Raw genomic sequence first — 22477 nt, 5'->3', positions numbered from 1 at the left:
TTCTGGGTTGGGAAGATACCCTGCAGAAAGGAATGGCAACCGACTCCAATATTCTTGCCTGGAGAATCCCATGGACAAAGGAGCCTGGCAGGCTATGGTCCAAAAGGCAGCAAAGAGTTGGACATGACTGAGTGACTACATACACAAGACTCACATTTTGGTTTTTACATGTTTCTGAAACTAGGATGAATCTTCTGTGTCATATACAAGTTTAAAGTATAATTTTTCCAAAAAGCTTTTGAATTAATAGCAGATCTTACAATCAACAGTTACTCAGAATCAAGTAAACATGCTCAGTTCAGTTCAGTTGCTCAGTTGTGTACGACACTTTGTGACCCCATGAACTGCAGCACACCAGGATTCCCTGTCCATCAACTCCTGGAGCTTGCTCAAACTCATGTCCATCGAGTCAGTGATGCTATCCAACTATCTCATCCTCTGTTGTCCCCTTCTCCTCCCGCCTTCAATCTTTCCCAGGTTCAGGGTCTTTTCCAATGAGTCAGTTCTTTGTTTGCATCAGGTGGCCAAAGTATTGGAGTTTCAGCTTCAGTATCAGCCCTTCCAATGAATATTCAGGCCTGATTTCCTTTAGGATTGACTGGTTGGACCTCCTTGCAATCCAAAACACTCTCAAGAGTCTTCTCTAACACCACAGTTCAAAAGCATCAATTCTTTGGTGCTCAGCTTTCTTTATAGTCCAACTCTCACATCTATACATGACTACTGAAAAAACGACAGCATTGACTAGACTGGGTCTTTGTCGGCAAAGTCTCTGCTTTTTAATATACTGTCTAGCTTGGTCAAAGCTTTTCTTCCAAGGAGCAAGTGTCTTTTAATTTCATGGTTCAATGCAACCTAAATGTTCAACAGTAGGGGGTGATATAATGAAAGACCACACAGTCATTTAAAAAATTAAGTTACCAGGAATATCAATGGGGCTTCCAGGGTGGCTCAGATGGTGAAGAATCTGCCTCCAATGCAGGAGACCTGGGTTTGATTCCTGGGTAGGGAAGATCCCCTGGAGAAGGGAATGGCTACCCACTCCAGTATTCTTGCCCAGAAAATGCCACTGACAGAGGAGCCTGGTGGACTACTGTCCATGGGGTTGCAAAGAGTTGGACACGACTGAGTGACTAAGACTTTCACTTTCAGGAATATCAATAATATGGGACAGTGGTCATGATACAGTAATGAATGAAAAAGCTGGATACAATGCTGTGTAAGAAATTTTCTAATTAACAAAATAAGTATGGACATGCACACATATCAGGATCCATGCAATGGAAAGACATAATACCAAAAGTTAACATTTCATGGTGATGGCATTATAGGTGGTTTTCCTTTTATTTTCAATTAATTTTTAATTGAAGTACAGCTGATATACAATGTAAGTTTCAGTATACAACAAAGTATTCACAGTTTTTTAAAGTTATATCTCATTTACAGTTATTATAAAGTAATGGCTGCATTTCTTGTGCTGTACAATAAATATATCCTTGTTGTTTTTGTTGTTCAGTTGCTCAGTAGTGTTAGACTCTTTGCAACTCCATGGACTGTAGCCCGCCAGACTTCCCTGTCCTTCTCTATCTTCTGGAGTTTGCTCAAACTCATGTCATTGAGTCGGTGATGCCATCTAACCATCTTATCCTCTGTTGTCCCCTTCTCCTCCTACCTTCAATCTTTCCCAGCATCAGGGTCTTCTTCAATGAGTCAGCTCTTTGCATGAGGTAGCCAGAGTACTGGACCTTCAGCTTTGGCATCAGTCCTTCCAATGAATATTCAGTGTTGATTTCCTTTAGGGTTGATTTCCTTTAGGATTGACTGGTTTGATCTCCCTGCTGTTCAAGGGTTTTTTCCACAATTTGAAGGCATCAATTCTTCAGTACTCAACCTTTTATACTGTCCAACTCTTACATCCATACATGACTATTGGAAAAACCATAGCATTGACTATACAGACCTTTGTAGGCAAAGTAATGTCTCTGCTTTTTAAAATACTGTTTAGGTTTGTCACTGCTTTTCTTCCAAGGAGCAAGTGTCCTTTAATTTCATGGCTGCAGTTACTATCTGCAGTGATTCTGGAGTCCAAGAAAATAAAATCTGTCACTGTTTCCATTGTTTCCCCATCTATTTGCCATGAAGTGATGGACCCGGATGCCATGATCTTTTTGTTTTTTTGAATGCTGAGTTTTAAGCCAGCTTTTAAACTCTCTTTCACCTTCATTAAGAGGCTCTTCAGTTCCTCTTTGCTTTCTGCCATAAGAGTGGTGTCATCTGCATGTATGAGGTTATTGGTATTTCTCCTGGAAGTCTTGATTCCAGCTTGTGCTTCATCCAGTCCGGCATTTCACATGATGTACTCTGCATAGAAGTTAAATAAGCAGAGTGACAATATATAGCCTTGATGTACTCCTTTCCCAATTTGGACCAGTCCATTGAAGGTAGTCTGGTATTCTCATTTCTTGAAGAATTTCCCACACTTTGTTCTGATCTACACAGTCAAAGGCTTTAGTATAGACAATGAAGCAAATATTTTTCTGAAATTCTCTAGCTTTTTCTATGATCCAATGGATGTTGGCAATATGATCTCTGGTTCCTCTGCCTTTTGTAAACTCAGCTTGTACATCTGGAAGTTCAGATACTATTGAAGTCTATCTTGAAGGACTTTTAGCATTATTTTGCTAGCATGTAAAACTGTGCGGTACAATTTTGAGTACAATTGTGCAGTAATTTGAATGTTCTTTGGCATTGCCCCTCTTTGGGACTGAAATGAAATCTGACCTTTTCCAGTCCTGTGGCCACTGCTGTTTTCCAATTTGCAGGCATATTGAGTGTAGCACTTTCACAGGATCATCTTTTAGGATTTGAAATAGTTCAGCTGAAATTCCATTATCTTCACTAGCTTTGTTCATAGTGATACTTCCTAAGGCCCACTTGACTTCACATTCCAGGATGTCTGACTCTGTATCACTGATCACACCATCGTGGTTATCTGGGTCAAGATCTTTTTTGTACAGTTCTGTGTATTCTTGACATCTCTTCTTAATATCTTCTCCATCTGTTAGGTCCATACCATTTCTGTCCTTTATTGTGCCTATCTTTGCATGAAATGTTCTCTTGGTATCTCTAATTTTCTTAAAGAGATCTCTAGTCTTTCCCACTATTGTTTCCCTCTATTTCTTTGCATTGTTCACTTACAAAGGCTTTCCTACCTCTCCTTGCTATTCTCTGGAACTTTGCATTCAGATGGGTATATCTTTCCTTTTCTCATTTGCCTTTTGCTTCTCTTCTTTTCTCAGCTATTCGTAAAACCTCCTCAGACAACCACTATGCCTTTTTGCATTTTTTTTTTCCTTGGGGGTAGTTTTGATCACTGCCTCCTATACAATGTTACAAATTTCTATCCATAGGTCTTCAGGCACTATCAGATCTATCCCTTCAATCTATTTGTCATTTCCACTGTATAATTATACAGGATTTGACTTAGGTCATACCTGAATGGCCGAGTGGTTTTCCCTACATTCTTCTATATCCTTGTAGTATATTTATTTCATATAGTTTGTACTTCTTAATCTCCTACCCCTTTCTTATCTCTTCTTCTTCTTCCCTCTCCCCACTAATAATCACTAGTTTGTTCTCTGTATCTGTGAATCTGTTTCTGTTTTATGTTCACTAATTTGTCTTACTTTTTAGATTCTACATATAAGTGATATCATACAGTATTTGTCTTTCTCTGACTTATTTCTTGTACTGATTTCAAGCCCATCCGTGTTGTTGCAGATGGCAAAATTTCATTCTTTTTTTATGGCTGAGTATTACTCCATTGTGTATATGTACAAATATTGCATCTTCTCTATCCATTCATCTATTGAAGGACACTGAGGGTGCTTCCATATCTTGGCAATTATAAATAATGCTTCTATGAACATTGGGGTGTATGTATCTTTTCGAATTAGCCTTTTTTTTTCAGATAAATACCCAGAAATAGAACTACAATAAAATATGTCAATAGAACTATACAATAGCTTTTAGTTTTTAGAGAAACACCCATACTGTTTTCCATAGTGACCTCCCTGATTTACATCCCCATCAACAGTGTACAAGGGTTCTATTTTCTCCATTTACTCACCAACATTTGTTATTTGTGGTCTTTTTGATGACAGCCATTTTGATAAGTGTGAGGGGATATTTGGGGCTTCCCTGGCAGCTCAGCTCATGAAGACTACCTGCAATGCAGGAGACCCCGGCAGGAGACCCTGGTTTGATTCCTGCATCAGGAAGATACCTTGGAGAAGGGATAGGCTACCTACTCCAGTTTTCTTGGGCTTCCCTGCTGGCTCAGACGGTAAAGAATCCACCTGCAGTTCAGGAGACCTGGGTTGGGAGGAATCCCTGGAGGGAGGCATGGCAACCCACTCCAGTATTCTTGCCTGGAGAATCCCCATGGACAGAGGGGCCTGGTGGGCTGCAGTCCATAGGGTCACGAGAGTTGGACATGACCGAGTGACATATGCATGAGGTGTTATTTCACTGTGGTTTTAACTTAGACTTCTCTGATGATTAACGATGTTGAGCATCTTTTCCTGTGCCTGTTGGCCATTTGTGTATGTCTTCTTTGCAAAAATTTCTATCCCGACTTTCTGCTCATTTTTAACTGTTTTTTTTTTTTTTTGATGTTGAGTTGGATGAGCCATTTATTTATGCTGGATATTAATCCCTTATCAGTCATATCATTTGCAAATATTTTCTCCCATTCAGTAGGCTGTCTTCTGGTTTTCTTGATGGCTCCCTTTGCTATGCAAAAATTTTAAGTCTAATTAGGTCTCATTTATTTATTTTTGGTTTTATTTTCTTTAGGAGACAGATCCAAAAAAATTCTGTTACAATTTATGTCAAATAGTGTTCTATGTTTTCTTCATATATCAAATTATTTTAAAAGATTTATCAGCTCTTAATTTATCATGCCCATGACTGCATTCATTGCACTATTCTAGAACTATTTACTCTTGATATATCCCTGGGAGCACAGAGCTATACACAAGAAGTGAATTTATACTTTTGCCATCCAGCAAGTCACACTGCATGACTGACAATCGATGATTTAAACTGTATTATTAATATAGCATCCAATTTACAAAAAAGCTTAAAATCAGAGTGCTGCTTCTTTTGTTGCTCTTTAAATAATTTATGCATGCCTTTGGTTTCAAACTGATGAATCATCTAATTTCAGTCTGCTATTTAGAGGAACACTGAATAATTATGATAAAAATGGTAGCAAAGTAAAGTAGCCCCTCTTAAAATAGTTTTTTTTTTTTTTTAAGAATAGGTTTATATTGAGAAAAAAATGCAAAGAGCTAGTGACAAATCTTTGAAGAATCCGTGGAAATGTCCCTAAAGCAAAAGATCAATGTAAGACTGTATAAGACTGTAAAAAAGGATAATGAAAAGGAAGATTCAGGAAAAAAGCACATCGAGACACTGAAAAAGATTCTCTCCTTCATCAAAATTTAGTCAGACCCCTGGAACTTCTCCTAAGCTTATCTATGGATTTCTTTGTAAAATTCAGTTTTAGTTAAGAAACTTATTAAGTCAGCTTAGCAGAAACCATTTTCCCTCTCATTATATGATCATTCTGGACATCCGATCAAGTTCTGAATTCTCCACCATCCCCCAGGTGATGTCTAATCACTCAGGTCTGCCTTCAGCAAGAATCCTATTAGGTCAGCTCACTCAGAATCCCCCTTTACCCCTGATGTTCCCTCTTGGTAATTTCCTACTCACTGATCTCCACTCTGCTCCTTGGTGATAAATTCCATGTCCATGCAATATTCAGAGAAGCCTCTAATCTCCCTCTCCACTGCAAGACTCCACTGCAGTGGTCTCTATACCTTAAATAAAGGAACTCTCTTCAACAAGTGTCATGAAGTTTTTTTTTTAAGAACTCGGAAGCAAAATATAAATACTAGCTGATGAATCTATGTAGTAAATAAAGAGGAAGAGTAAAATATAAGTAACATAATCTATAAAGACCTGGAGGCCTTGGAAACAGCCCTATAGCCAGAGGGGGTAAAAAAAAAACAAACCCAAAACCAAACCCTGTCATGTATGATAGTAAAATTTGCTCAGATTAAAAAATTAGGGTTACTAAACAAATAGTGAAAATATGAGGTGGATTATAAACACCAGCTAATGAACTTATACAATGAATAAAGGAAGGAGCAAAATACACATGGCTGAACATTTCTCCTGGTAGGCAAACTGGAAAAGCACAAAAGATAAGGATAAATATTAACTTTCAGGATATAACCAGCATTTCATTCTTTGAGACAAAATGCCCAGTTTAATTTTATTTTCAAAACAGGGAAATGGGCATCTGCTTAAAAAATTACTATGAAGTCTACACATTCCTCATCTTGTTAAATCATTTATTCTTTATATTATTAAACCTCACTTATTAAGTATAATTTTACCAAAGAAGAGTACATTTGCTGAAATGCTAAAGACTGCTTATTTGTTTTTGTTTTGTAAGTAGTATACGAGATTCTAACAGTTGATCAATCATTTGCATAGTCATGGTTATAAATCCCTTTACCCTGTAACTAATTCTGAGATCTATTCTCTTTCAGTCAGACTACAATCTAGGTGAAAACGTAATGTTTTCAGACTACAGCTCAGCTAAAAATGTAATTATTGATGCTCTGTGTGGAAATGGGAAAATTTGAGATTATATATAAGATTAAATGCAATAAAATATGGCAGGAAGATTTTAAACCTGAAATCTTTCCTCCTAAGCACTCCTTGCTTCCTTTCCCTACTTTATTTTTCTTCACAAACTTTACCACTTTCTGACAGATTATTTATTTTATATATTAATAAGTTCCTTGTTTGCTTTCTCATGCTGAAAGAAGGGATTTTTGTTATTTTGTTCATTGTTAAACTCCCAATGAACAGGACAGTGTCATATATAGTATGGGTTCCATAAATATTTTTCAAATGAATGAATGAGCACTTTAATGCTATCAAAAGGAAATAAAAACCATTTAAATTAAGCGTCTGCCCATGTCACACTGATTCAAAAAATTAGGATAATTTATAAACATGAAAGAAAATGAATGAACTGATGACTTAGTCATCCACTTGTGAAAAATAAAACACTGTATCTAGTACAATCATCTGCAAAGTCTGAATCCCCATAATGATCAACATCTCTTAGTGCATTTCAAGCTCACTGTTTATAAAAGCAAGGATAGCTCTTCACTGGAGGCTGAAACTCTACAAATTAACTAAGGTAAGTAAGTGAGTAAAAATTAGTCATTAGCTATTTACTTCCATCTCATAAGCAGCATATTAATTCTCTCTGCAACCTTCCTCCCCAAGACTTTAGTATAAACACTTGCATTTCTATAGGAAAGGAAGATTTCCTGAACATATAACTTTTCCACCTTTCTAGTGAATCATCCTCTTTCACGGTCTTCATTAGAGTTGAAGCAACCTACTTAAATAAGAGAGTTCAATCAAATAAAGCTTTTTAAAAATCCACAGTTCACTTTACTGCATAGTATTCTTTTTCCAAATATGTAAAAGAATGCTGGTACTGAAGATTTTCTACACCTTTCCACAGTCCTTATGAATTAGACATCATGAACATGGTGCCAGAAATAAGGAAACCCAGGTTCTAATCCTAACTCTGCTACTAATCCAAGCTTGTACACTTACCAACAGGTAATGATGACACTGTTTCAGGCTTAGGCTCTTTGATCTCAGTCTTTGCTTCATGCAACTCTTCACGAGGCAAGATGGCACCTGAGAATGTACCCTGCTTCCCAGGGTATTATCCTATCTTCTTTTGGGTCCACCCCTCTTCACAGAGCCCAGAGTGAGGCAGGGACGAGGCATCTGAGAGTTCTTTCATTCTGAAAGACCTCATCAGATTGGTATGACAGGCTGTTGCTGAACTCTCTTATATTCAGTATTTTAGGTTATTCAAAATTTCTTAGGAGGCTACCAAAGTAAAACATCGAGCTCAATAGCAACAAAAGGCATACCTCACCTTTGTATTAGAGTGACAGAGCCAGGTATATATAGTACAATGGTTAAGTGCTTGGGCTCTGAATTAGTAGACCTAAGTTTGAATCCTAGTTTCACCACTTCCTAGCTGTGTGATCCTGAAGCAAGCTCTTGATCATCTCTGAGCCTCCATCATAAAATGCGTAAAACAATATAGGTTTATATGTAGGGATATGCCTATAATAAGGATCAAAGGACTAATATACTTAATGAAGTCAGCAAAGAAGCTAGTGCACACCAGCTTAATAATACTAGCTATTATCAGCAGTATCTCCACAACTAACACTCTCTTGGCATGAAGGCTCCACTGGCAGGAAAGGCACTGCTTTTGAAAGCAGGGGAAAAAAAGGGGGCTACAAGAAGGATAATTAAGTAAAGCAATGATGAAAATTAACAATTTTTTTGACTGAGATCTGAAAGGAGGTGGATATTTATAATAATAAATACAAGCATACATTTCATTGCACTTCAAAGATACTGCATTTTATACAAATTGAAAGTTAGTAGCAACCTGTGCTGTCAGAGGGTCCTTAGCATTTTTTTAGCAATAAAGTATCTGAAATTAAGGTAACTGTATTGTTTTTTTAGATATGCTTTTGCACACTTAATAGATAACAGCATAGTGTAAACATATGCACTGGCAAACCAAAAACTTCTTGCTTTATTGTGATATTCACTTTACTGTGGTGATCTGGAACCAAAATCGGAGATCTCTGAGGTATGCCTGTACTATACTCTGAAAGCAAAGGAAATGGCGATATATACAGTATTGTGACTGTTTTCCTTAATTCATTGTTGTTGTTACTTAGTCGCTAAGTTGTGTCTGATTCTTTGCATTGGAAGACAGAGTCTTAACTACTGGATCACTGGTGAAGTTCCTGTGTCTGACTCTGCAATCCCATGGACTTAGCCTGCCAGGCTCCTCTGTCCATGGGATTTCCTAGGCAAGGATACTGGAGAGGGTTGCCATTTCCTACTCCCAGGGATATTCCTGACCCAGGGATGGAACTTTTGTCTCCTATATCAGCAGGTGGATTCTTTACTGATGGGGCTTCCCTGGTAGCCCAGTTGGTAAAGAATCCACCTACAATGCAGGAGACTCTGGTTTGATTCCTGGGTTGGGAAGATCCGTTGGAGAAGGGATAGGCTACCCACTCCAGAATTCTTGGGTTTCCCTGTGGCTCAGCTGGTAAAGAATCTGCCTACAATGTGGGAGACTTGGGTTCGATCTATGGGTTGGGAAAATCCCCTGGAGAGGAGAAAGGCTACGCACTCCAGTATTCTGGCCTGGAGAATTGCATGGACTGAATAGTCCATGGGGTCGCAAAGACTTGGACATGACTGAGCGACTTTCTCTTTCACCAGAGAAGCCTTTCTTAATTCATACACACCCTCTTTCGTCCTTTCATGTGTTTGCTATCACCATAGTTTCCTCACATGTAAACCTAAATGAATCAATAGTTTGACACATTTCAGAAACATATTTAATGGAACACTTTTAGGCAGGAAAACGGTAAGGATTTTATTCCCTTCAGGTTATTAAAAATAGGACAGTACAAGGATCTACAAATATTATCACATATATGCACCCCAAGAAACTCCAACAGCACAATACTTAGCTTAGATAGTATTCAGTAAATTAAACCAAGCATTACTGTCACATATGGTAATTTAACAAGTTTTGTTTTGTTTTGTTTTTTTCCTGACAATAAAATCATGACAAGCATCGTGGGAAATAAAAAGGTAAGTACCAAAACTTCTCCAACAAATAGCTCAGCAGCTCATCTGGAAGATAGAAACATCACATTTTTTTAGCCATTTTTCAAGAACCTGCATAATATTATCAATATTTAGTTTAGGTCACTAAGGTTAAAAGGCGTAATTCCACATGTTTTACTCTCCTCAGTTCAGTTCAGTTCATTTGCTCAGTGTGTCCGATTCTTTGCGACCCCATGAACTGCAGCACAGGCCTCCCTGTCCATCACCAACTCCCGGAGTTTGCCCAAACTCAACTGATTCTCCACCTGCCTTCTGACAATTCTGGTGGCTCAATGCCACTCCATTTTGTGCACCCAACCTCCATCCCAGTCTTTTACCATTTCTTTGCCACTGCTTGGCTTTTCCTTTTTCTTTGAGCATCTTTAAGAAAATCACAGATGTTATAGAATGTTAGTGTGTTTTCAGATCATAAAAGAGGCAAATGATTCCAACTGTTCAAGCATTCTAAGTGGCCAGGAATGAACTAAATGTCAAAACTGCCAATTTCCAATTCAAAACCTTCTTTCCAACTTAACATATTCTCCATTGCCAGTCTTTGAGTTCTCTTCTTATAAAATATTCCTTTATTACACACCTGTATTCATCTCCTGCCAAAGCAGAAGACTCAGATTTGCTCCCTGGTCCAGGAAGATCCTTTGGAAAAGGAAATGGCAACCCACCAGCATTCTTGCCTAGGAAATCCAATGGACAGAGGAGCCTGGTGGGCTACAGTTTAGTTCAGTTCAGTTTGATCACTCAATCGTGTCTGACTCTTTGAGACCCCATGAACTGCAGCACACCAGGCCTCCCTGTCCATCACCAACTCCCAAAGTTTTACTCAAACTCATGTCCACTGAGTCAGTGACGTCATCCAAACATCTCATCCTTTGTCGTCCCCGTCTCTTTCTTCCTGCCTTTAATCTTTCCCAGCATCGGAGTCTTTTCAAATGAGTCAGTTCTTCCCATCAGATGGCCAAATAATTGGAGTTTCAGCATCAGTCCTTCCAATGAATATTCAAGACTGATTTCCTTTAGGATAGACTGGTTGGATCTCCTTGCAGTTCAAGGGACTCTCAAGAGTCTTCTTCAATACCACAGTTCAAAGCATCAATTCTTTGAAGCTCAGCTTTCTTTATAGTCCAACTCTCATGTCCATACATGACTACTAGAAAAACCATAGCATTGACTAGATGGACCTTTGATGGCAAAGTAATGTGTCTGCTTTTCAATATGCTGTCTAGGTTGGCCATAACTTTATTTCCAAGGAACAAGCATCTTTTAATTTCATGGCTGCAGTCACCAACTACAGTGATTTTGGAGCCCCCCAAAATAAAGTCTCTTACTCTTTCCATTGTTTCCCCATCTTTTTGCCATGAAGTGATGGGCCAAGATGCCATGATCTTAGCTTTCTGTATGTTGAGTTTTAAGCCAACCTTTTCACTCTCCTCTTTCACTTTCATCAAAGAGGCTCTTTAGTTCTTCACTTCCTGCCATATGGCTGGTGTCATCTGCATATCTGAGGTTATTGATATTTCTCCTGGCAATCTTCGGCAATCTTAATTCCAGTTTGTGCTTCATCCAGCCCAGTGTTTCTCATGATGTATTCTGTATATAAGTTAAATAAGCAGGGTGACAATATACAGCCTTGATGTACTCCTTTTCCTATTTGGAACCAGTCTGCTCTTCCACGTGCAGTTCTAACTGTTGCTTCCTGACCTGCATACAGATCTCTCAAGAGGCAGGTCAGGTGGTCTGGTATTCCCATCTCTTTCAGAATTTTCCAGAGTTTGTTTTGATCCACACAGTCAAAGGCTTGGCAAAACTCTATTAGCCTTTGCCCTACTTCATTCTGTACTCCAAGGTCAAATCTGCCTGCTACTCCAGGTGTTTCTTGACTTCCTACTTGTGCGTTCCAGTCCCCTATAATGAAAAGGACATCTTTTTTGGGTGTTAGTTCTAAAAGGTCTTGTAGGTCTTCACAGAACCGTTTAACTTCAGCTTCTTCAGCATCACTGGTTGGGGGAAAGACTTGGATTACTATGACACTGAATGGTTTGCCTGGGAAACAAACAGAGATCATTCTGTCGTTTTTGAGATTACATCCAAGTACTGCATTTCAGACTCTTTTGTTGACTATGATGGCTATTCCATTTCTTATAAGGGATTATTGTCCATAGTAGTAGATATAATGGTTATCTGAGTTAAATTCACCCATTCCAGTCCATTTTAGTTTGCTGTTTCCTAAAATGTCAATGTTTACTCTTGCCATCTCCTGTTTGACCACTTCCAATTTGCCTTGATTCGTGGACCTAACATTCCAGGTTCCTAGGCAATACTGCTCTTAGAGCATCTGACTTTCCTTCTATCACAAATCACATCCACAACTGGCTGCTGTTTTTGCTTTGGTATGGCGCTGGAATGGCTGTGAGGAGGTACCCCACGTCCAAGGTCAGAGAGGCCCCAGCCAAGACAGTAGGTGCTGGAGTGGTGGTTGCGCGGCGCTAGAGTGGCTGAGAGGAGATACCCCACGTCCAAGGGCAAAGGTGAAGCCCTAGCAAGATGGCAGGAGGGGCGAATTTGCGTTTAGAATCAAACCCTATTCCCGCTAGAGATGCTCAGAGGGCTCAAACAAACTGTATGCACACCAGGACCTAGAGACCCCACAGAGACTGAGACAGAACTGTTTGAGTGTTCCTGTGGAGGTATGGGTCTGCAGCGGACTGCCGCAGGGGCAGGGCCTCTGGGTGCAGCATACTTGGGTATGGCATAAGGCCTCTTGGAGGAAGTCGCCTAACCCTAACAGAGCTGCCAGAACTTACACAAGACTGGGAAACAGACTCTTGGATGGCACAAACAGACCTTGTGCACGTCAGGACCCAGGAGAAAGGAGCAGTGACCCCACAAGAGACTGACTCAGACTTGCCTGGGAGTGTCCAGGAGTCTCCGGCAGAGGCGTGGGTCAGTGGTGGCCTGCTGCAGGGTTGGGGGTATTGAGTGTAGCAGTACATGCATGGGATCTTTTGACGGAGGCCACCATTATCTTCATTACCTCCACCACAGTTTGGCCCCAGGTAAATAGCAGGGAGGGAACACAGCTCCACCCATCAACAGAAAATTGGATTAAAGATTGAAAGGAGCAACACCACGTCCCAGGAGCAGCGGCTACACGGGCGCAGGAGGGCCAGGAAGAGCTACTCCACGTTCAAGGTCAGGAGGGGCAGCTGTGAGGAGATACCCTTTGTCCAAGGTAAGAGAAACCCAAGTAAGATGGCAGGTGTTGCAAGAGGGCACAAGAGGGTAGACCCACTAAAACCATAATCACAGAAAACTAGCCAATCTGATCACATGTACCACGGCCTTGTCTAATTCAATGAAATTAAGCCATGCTGTGTGGGGCCACCCAAGACGGACAGGTCATGGTGGAGAGGTCTGACAGAACGTGGTCCACTGGAGAAGGGAATAGCAAACCACCTCATTATTCCTGCCATGAGAACCCCATGAACAGTATGAAAAGGCAAAATGACAGGATACTGAAAGAGGAACTCCCCAGGTCAGTAGGTGCCCAATATACTACTGGAGATCAGTGGAGAAATAACTCCAGAAAGAATGAAGGGATGAAGCCAAAGCAAAAACAATACCCAGTTGTGGATGTGACTGGTGACAGAAGCAAGGTCTGATGCTGTAAAGAGCAATATTGCATAGGAACCTGGAATGTTAGGTCCATGAATCAAGGCAAATTGGAAGTGGTCAAACAGGAGATGGTAAGAGTGAACGTCGACATTCTAGGAATCAGCAAACTAAAATGGACCGGAATGGGTGAATTTAACTCAGATGACCATTATATCTACTACTGTGGGCAGGAATCCGTCAGAAGAAATGGAGTAGCCATCATGGTCAACAAAAGAGTCTGAAATGCAGTACTTGGATGCAATCTCAAAAACAACAGAATGATCTCTGTTCGTTTCCACGGCAAAGCATCCAATATCACCGTAATTCAAGCCTATGCCCCAATCTGTAACGCTGAAGAAGGAGAAGTTGAACGATTCTATGAAGACCTACAAGACCTTTTAGAACTAACACCCCAAAAAGATGTTTTTTTCATTATAGGGGACTGGAATGCACAAGTAGGAAGTCAAGAAACACCTGGAGTAAAGGGAAATTTGGCCTTGGAGTATAGAATGAAGCAGGACAAAGGCTTATACAGTTTTGCCAAGAGAAGGCACTGGTCATGGCAAACACCCTCTTCCAACAACACAAGAGAAGACTCTACACATGGATATCACCAGATGGTCAACACTGAAATCAGACTGATTATGTTCTTTGCAGCCAAAGATGGAGAAGCTCTATACAGTCAGCAAAAACAAGACTGGGAGCTGACTGTGGCTCAGATCAGGAACTCCTTATTACCAAATTCAGACTTAATTTGAAGAAAGTAGGGAAAACCACTAGACCATTCAGGTATGACCTAAATCGAATCCCTTATGATTATACAGTGGAAGTGAGAAATAGATTAAAGGGACTATATCTGATAGACAAGAGTGCCTGAAGAACTATGGACTGAGGTTCGTGACATTGTACAGGAGACAGAAATCAGGACCATCCCCAGGGAAAAGAAATGCAAAAAAGCAAAATGGCTGTCTGGGGAGGCCTTACAAATAGCTGTGAAAAGAAGAGAAGTGAAAAGCAAAGAAGAAAAGGAAAGATATACCCATTTGAATGCAGAGTTCCAAAGAATAGCAAGAAGAGATAAGAAAGCCTTCCTCAGCGATCAATGCAAAGAAATAGAGGAAAACAACAGAATGGGAGAGATTAGAGATCTCTCCAAGAAAATTAGAGATACCAAGGGAACATTTCATGCAAAGATGGGCTTGATAAAGGACAGAAATTGTATGGACCTAACAGAAGCAGAAGATATTAAGAAGAGGTGGCAAGAATACACAGAATTGTAGAAAAAAAGCTTCACGACCCAGATAATCACGATGGTGTGATCACTCACCTAGATCCAGACATCCTGGAATGTGAAATCAAGTGGGCCTTAGAAAGTATCACTATGAACAAAGCTAGTGGAGGTGACAGAATTCCAGTTGAGCTATTTCAAATCCTGAAAGATGATGCTGTGAAAGTGCTGCACTCAATATGCCAGAAAATTTGGAAAACTCAGCAGTGGCCACAGGACTGGAAAAGGTCAGTTTTCATTCCAATCCCAAAGAAAGGCAATGCCAAAGAATGCTCAAACTACCGCACAATTGCACTCATCTCACATGCTAGTAAAGTAATGCTCAAAATTCTCCAAGCCAGGCTTCAGCAATACATGAACTGTGAACTTCCTGATGTTCAAGCTGGTTTTAGAAAAGGCAGAGGAACCAGAGATCAAATTGCCAACATCCACTGGATCATCAAAAAAGCAAGAGAGTTCCAGAAAAACATCTATTTCTGCTTTATTGACTAGGCCAAAGCCTTGGACTGTGTCGATCACAATAAACTGTGGAAAATTCTGAAAGAGATGGGAATACCAGACCACCTGACCTGTCTTCTGAGAAACCTATATGCAGGTCAGGAAGCAACAGTTAGAACTGGACATAGAACAACAGACTGGTTCCAAATAGGAAAAGGAGTACGTCAAGGCTGTATATTGTCACCCTGCTTATTTAACTTACATGCAGAGTACATCATGAGAAATGCTGAGCTGGAAGAAGCACAAGCTGGAATCAAGACTGCCGGGAGAAATATCAATAACCTCAGATATGCAGATGACACCACCTTTATGGCAGAAAGTGAAGAGGAACTAAAAAGCCTCTTGATGAAAGTGAAAGAGGAGAGTGAAAAAGTTGGCTTAAAGCTCAACATTCAGGAAACTAAGATCATGGCATCTGGTCCCATCACTTCATGGGAAATAGATGGGGAAACAGTGGTTAACTTTATTTTCTTGGGCTCCAAAATCACTGCAGTTGGTGACTGCAGCCATGAAATTAAAAGACACTTACTCCTTGGAAGGAAAGTTATGACCAACCTAGATAGCAGAGACATTACTTTGCCAACAAAGGTCCGTCTAGTCAAGGCTATGTTTTTTCCAGTGGTCATGTATGGATGTGAGAGTTGGACTGTGAAGAAAGCTGAGTGCTGAAGAACTGATGCTTCTGAACTGTGGTGTTGGAGAAGACTCTTGAGAGTCCCTGGACTGCAAGGAGGTCCAACCCATCCATCCTATAGGAGATCAGTCCTGGGTGTTCATTGGAAGGAATGATGCTAAAGCTGAAACTCCAATACTTTGGCCACCTCATGAGAAGAGCTGACTCACTGGAAAAGAACCTGATGCTAGGAGGAATTGGGGGCAGGAGAAGAAGGGGATGGCAGAGGATGAGATGGCTGGATGGCATCACTGACTTGATGGGTATGAGTTTGAATGAACTCCAGAAGTTGGTGATGGACAGGGAGGCCTGGCGTGCTGCAATTCATGGGGTCGCAAAGAGTTGGACACTACTGAGTGACTGAACTGAACTGAGCATGGCCCCGCCCATCAGAACAAGACCCAGTTTCCCTCTCAGTCAATCTCTCCCATCAGGAAGCTTCCATAAGCTTCTTATTCTTCTACATCAGAGGGCAGACAGGGTGAAAATCACAATCCCAGAAAACTAACTAATCTGATCACACAGACCACAGCCTTGTCTAACTCAATGAAACTATGAGCCATGCTGTATAGGGCCACCTAAGATGGATGGCTCATGGTGGAGAGCTCTGAGAAAATGCAGTCCACTGGAGAAGGGAATGGCAAACCACTTCAGTATTCTTGCCTTGAGAACCCCATGAACTGTATGAAAATGGGCTATAGTCTGTGCGGTTGCAAAGAGTCGGACAGGACTGAGTATACATACAGGCATTCATCTAAAATCAAGAATTCCTTTAAACCCAAGTAAGTGTTTTCAATTCTAACCATATTCAAATATTTTCTGAATGGGATCATCTACCATAAAGAATGATAGGGTTTATCTTTATTTTTGGTTGTTTTGTAATTTCTGCAGCTGATATTTAAAAGTACTAAATGGTGGCATGCGTCGAATTGTGTCTCCCTAAAATAAATGCTGAAATCTTAATCCCAACACCTGTGAATTTGATCTTATTTGGAAATAGGTCTTTGCAGATGTTAAGATGAGCCCATTAGGATGGGCCCTGATCCAACATGACTGGTGTCCTCATAAGAAGAGAAATACTTGAACATAGATAAGCGATAGTAGCCATGTGAAGTAGAGGCAGAGACTGAGTTATGTTACTATAAGCCAAATATTGCCTGGGGCCACCAGAAGTTGGAAAACAGAAGAAAGGATCCTCTCCTACAGGCTTTGGAAGGAGCATAGCACTGCCAACATTTTGATGTTGGACTTACAGCTTCCAGACCTATGAAAGAATAAATTTGTCATTTTAAGCCACCAAGTTTGCAGTACTTTGTTACAGCAGTCCTAGGAAACTAATACGGATGGTGAAGGCATAACTTTTCTAATTCCATTAGACAGTATTAGCATTATATTTAAACAGTCATTTAAAACTATTCCTAAGCGCACATTACTTCAACAAGAAAAAAATCTCTACTTTTGCATTTTCTTACATGATGAAATTAAAAGTCAAATACTCGTTGTCAATTCATATTTCAAGCAGATTAATTTGGTTTTCAAAAAAGTAACGACTGATAAAATCTTTAATAGTTAAGCAGTCCCCATAAGAGGTGCAGAGCACTGTGCCCTTCATTCACTCTTTCAACCAACGACTCAAATGAAGAACATGCTTACTTGTTATTAGTTGGTCCTGTTGCCAAGACATCAGACTGTAACTTTGGAAAAAATCCTTGCTCATATTTGCCTTGACCAATTTTCATATCAAGTAGATGTGGGTGGATAGCGGTGTGATCCATTTTCATCAGTCGCTGTTCAATTGACTGGGCTATAAATTAAATTTATAACATGTTAGAAACATTTCATTGGCTAAACCTTAAAAGATAATGTTTCCTCTACTCATGCAGTGACAAGAAACTCAATCTTTGTGATAGTCTGAAATAGATTTTTACAAAAGCTCTTCAGAAATCAGTATAATGTAAGTATAAAAAGGTTAGTTTTAAGTAAATACTAGATAATGAATTTTCATACTATTTTCTGCATGTGGCAAAAGCACGGCAGTGGGGTTAAAAAACAAGCTATAATTTAGTACTGAAACAGTTTCCTGTGAGTGGGAAATTCATATTCTTAATGAAAATATGGTTCTAAGTACAACATTAAAGAAAATGATGGCAAATAAAATATCTTCCTTGAGCTGAAAGACAAATTAGAGAAGGTAAAAGCAAGCACTATAGCCCTATGTTACTTTATTTCTTTGTGCAAAGATCCATTAAATATTCATGCTTTTCCACTTGTAAAAAACAAGGAACTGTGTAAAGTCTATTACCTTCACTTTTAGCAACAGTCTCATTCTCATTAGGAGTTATTTAAAAGTGTTCATTAGATCAAAATGGGTAATGCAGAGAAAAATAAAATAAGCAGGCATTTAGAAAATGTCCAGAGAATAAAAAACTGTCATTTGAAGAATAACATAGGCCAGAGTTAAAAAATAGAAATTACTCAATAAACCAGTGAAAGTTGAGAGATGTTTCAAAGGCTCAGGAAAGAAACTGTGAACTATTTCTCTGGTTAAAAAAAATCTGATCTTAAATGTCTTTATCAATTGAATTTATAAGAGAAAACATTAATACTCATAACCAAGGTTAGGTTTCCCATCCCTTGCCTAGAGATTACTGCTGGGGAGGACAAACAGTAACTGTGTGTGTGATGAATAGAACACACCGTGGGCACTGCCAATCTTGGGGTCTGAGAGAAGTAAAAAGGTATTTTCTTATAAACATTTCACAGAATCAGTTTACTCTGCCCTATTCAATACCAGCAGATTGAGTATTGCTGGTTCTTCTCCATATATATTCTAAAGAAAATCTTTTGGGGTGGGAAGAGGTCTGTGAATGATACATTTCACTCTAGTCAAAAGAATCTACTTAAGATCATCGTATGTGAAATCAATGCTTCCCAGCCAGTGTTTGCGTTTGCAGAATTAAGAGATGTGTACAGAAGGCATTATTACACTAAACTTCAAAGTATGAAACATCTACTTTAAGCTTTCCTAATTTTTCTTTATAACTCATATGAATTTATCCAAAACTTTTTAAAATTTCATTTTAATGTGTAACTTGTAACTTCTCTCAAAATACAGTCCATATGTTCTGGACTGGGGAAAAGGGTGTCATGCTTTAATGTAGTGATATTTAATTTTCAATGATGCCCTCTGACTTTCCACAACAGTATATATATATTCTTAATGCTTCCTAATTTTATAAAACATAATTAGATTTAGGCAAATAATGCTTAGATTCATGGTGTGGAATTCTCTGAAGTCCCTGCCAATTTTATGTTCCATGAACTACTACAAAATTTCACCTCTGCCAAAAAGTGCTTCTACCCTCACAAAAGGAAAAAAAGAAAAGTAGCATCAGTTTTTCTGTTGGATTTAAAGTGATAGAAAAACCCATCTGATATTGAGTTATTTTCCTTTAGTTAGGAAGCTCTGTAGAAACAAAAATCGTGATTCACAACTAATTATCTGGGTTTATAAGATTGCCACAGGGAGCACAATGCAATGTTATATTTCAGTGATTATACCATCAGTGAATACTGAACATTCAGAAATTATTAAATGCCTGCTTCAAGAGGTCATAGGCCTGTTGTTAGACTTTCAAGGGTTTGTGCCAAAACTCATTTTCTGTGATCGGTAAGGAATAAGAAAACTCTGCGTTACTAGCAATTTGTTGTCTTTCTGCAAAGAAATCATGAGGTTCTGGTGCCACAATATCAGCAGCAGATAGCCTCTGCCTAAAGCATTCACCTGCAAATCAAAATTCTTTTTAGTTGAGGCAAAATAGAAACAAAAGCAAAACAACAAAGGACCAAAAAAAACAAAAGATACACAATAAAATTCAATGTCAACAACAAAATCCCAATCTCTACAGCTTCTGTTGGGGCTGGGATGGGGGTGAGGGTGAGGTAAGTCTTTTAAAAGATAAAAGTCTATTACCTTTTACCTGATAAAAGAAATAACTGCACCATTCATGAGAGATGGATATAGTCACAGTCAACTGCCTCCCTTTAAAGAAAGTCTTTGATAAATTAAGTTCCTGGGAGACTATTCCTAAACTTAGTTTAATCTCTTTCAAATATGGTAAATCTATAATGGTACATTTTTAAGAGTATTATATAATTTTTGTGATGACAGTATGAGTACCAAACTCTGAGAGGCCAAGAATCTATTTTAATTGAAAAAAACTTTCTAGAAGCATACAAATAAAGCAATCAGTACTTAGCTTCATTTAAAAAATTCTGTCAGGAAGGGAAGAATAAAATTTGCTCAAGAAGGCATTATACTATTTACATGGCTACTAAAGCACTGAAAGCCACACTACTCTCTGAACAGGCATAGACAATTTTGATCACTCTGCTCCCCCAACTTTCAGAAACAGAGAGGCAACTGTCACTTCCTAAAGGGCTCCAAGGATCTACCCTCCTAAGTGGGATATAACAGAATGATGTTTCCTCAAGTTATCAGAAACCTCTGAAGGCTACACAAGAGACATCATTTATATACTTCTTTCCTTAAAACATGCTAGTTACAGCATCACCACACTCTTGTAACTCTACTCTACCTCAAATGAAGCGAGAAAGGCAAGCAACAGAGGCAGAGCAAAGAAAATCTATATTTGCTGCTTTTTGCTCAAAAAAAAAAAAAAGGTTGCTCTCAAACAGCTTTTACACTTGAAGGGGAAGAAATAAAAGGAAGGGGCAGGGGCACTCACGTGATAAAAGTCAGTTTATTGGCAGAGAAATAAACTAAGAAAGAGTTAGGAATCGGGTACAAAAGTATAAAACTATGTGGACTGGTACATTTTACATGTTTATTTATTGTTTATTTATTGAAAGAACAGCTTAATGTGTTAAGACTCCAGGTGCTAGAATCAGTCAAACTCTGGTTCAAATCAGGGCTTCATCAACAACTAGCTATGCAATCACAAGCAAGTGACTTCACCTCTCAGTTTTCTCAACTGTAAGATGAAGGCAGCAATAAAACAGGCAATAAAATGTGTCTATACCTCCTCATTATGATGATCAAATGCAAAACTGTACATGAAATAGTATGTACTCAGTAAACACTGTTAATATGATTATTTATTTAACTGACCATAGTATTACACTGCCAGACAAGATCGGCCAAGACTATTAATTCTCTGAGAGAAAAACTAACATCAGGGTTGGGAAGCTCTCATTTGAATACGAGAATCTAGAGGTTTAATTTCAATAGATGAAGCTATTTTAATTAATGGTACCACTAAAATAAATAGTTTTAATTATGTAAATTAGGTAGCAACTCAAATTTACTATGTTAAATTAATACTTATTTTCCTTAGATGAAGAGAAGAAAAGGTAAAAAGCAAAAAAAAAGCAAAATAAGCAGCAAAACAAAAATTAATATTTTTTTCATTAAGGTAATAAAGAGAATAAGACAGAAATTACAGGAACCTACTAGTTCTAATCCACTCAGCTTGTTACCGTTTTTCGTCTTCTGAGGGAAGAGGAATGTCAAGTGGGAACAGGACAGACATTAGCTCACAAAACAGAATGAAACAAAACTACAGAAAGCATCTCTTGATATAGCACAAGGATTAACCAGAAAGTCTAAAACTGAAAATTAATTTTGTGGTTTATAAGGTCAACAATGTGTAAAAAGAAATGATCGTGGATTTTAAGCTCGTTTTTAAAGGCATGACAAATGTACCTGCTTCTTTTAAAGTGCTGCATTTCTGATAAATAGATGTCCTCAAGGTGGGTGCCCTTACATTATACAGTCTTATCTTCTCAATCCGAGAGTCAAAGACTCGAAGCAAAGGGTCTTTCTCTTCCCATTGAGACATAATTTTGTTATCAATAAAGGTGGCAAACATCTGTGTTTCAATGAAGCGTGAAAGAAATGGCAGGTATGGCTCTGGCTGGTCAGACAGGAAGGAAGCCTGTAGTGAGACAATCAGGCAATTATTAGTGCAAAGAGATCATCTTAATACTACATGATAAACCCCAAAATTATCTGTCGCTAAGGTCATTCCTTTTCAATCTTATAACACGCAAAACTAATGTATGAAATTCAAAAATCCTTAAAACTTCACTCCCCCCCACCATCTTCTAAATTCATAGAATTCAGGTCACTTAAGTCATTAGTGCTGCTCCTACCTTTCAAAACTGATTTACATTCTGGTCCTCATGACCATCATGCAGAAAAAAGAGCACTGTTAATGAAACATGGTGGATCAGTCGCTACACGAACATCAATTATTCTCTTCACTTGCCATTAAATTTGACACCTTTTCCCCAGTGAGCTGTAATTTTTTCCACTCTCTATTCCTAGACTATGCCAAATACCTCCAAGTCATAAGGCAGCCAGGTGATTAATGGATACAATAATAGCATTAATATATGCATAAGCAATACTCTTCAAAAAAAACCCCAACAATATGGAATTTGTGTTTATAAGTAAAATCATCTGTTCTTCAAGTAGAAGTTTTCCTAGGTGCCCAAAGTGA

At 38.9% G+C, this 22477-nt stretch overlaps 1 protein-coding gene across 2 annotated transcripts in view; it reads right to left on the bottom strand.

Annotated features, from left to right (window-relative positions):
- DENND5B (DENN domain containing 5B) overlaps positions 1 to 22477 on the bottom strand; it is a 218973-nt gene that overhangs the window by 50438 nt on the left and 146058 nt on the right. For both annotated transcript variants that reach the window (XM_018048342.1, XM_018048343.1), the window contains 2 exons: positions 21679 to 21910; positions 17607 to 17757 (listed from right to left, as the gene is read on the bottom strand). In XM_018048342.1, coding sequence (XP_017903831.1) covers positions 17607 to 17757; positions 21679 to 21910 — 383 coding nt within the window. The remainder of the gene's footprint in view (positions 1 to 17606; positions 17758 to 21678; positions 21911 to 22477) is intronic.

The sequence above is a fragment of the Capra hircus genome, chromosome 5 (assembly GCF_001704415.2).
Source record: "Capra hircus breed San Clemente chromosome 5, ASM170441v1, whole genome shotgun sequence".
In the NCBI taxonomy this organism is placed as follows: domain Eukaryota; kingdom Metazoa; phylum Chordata; class Mammalia; order Artiodactyla; family Bovidae; genus Capra; species Capra hircus.
This window is presented reverse-complemented; position numbering and strand designations above follow the sequence as displayed.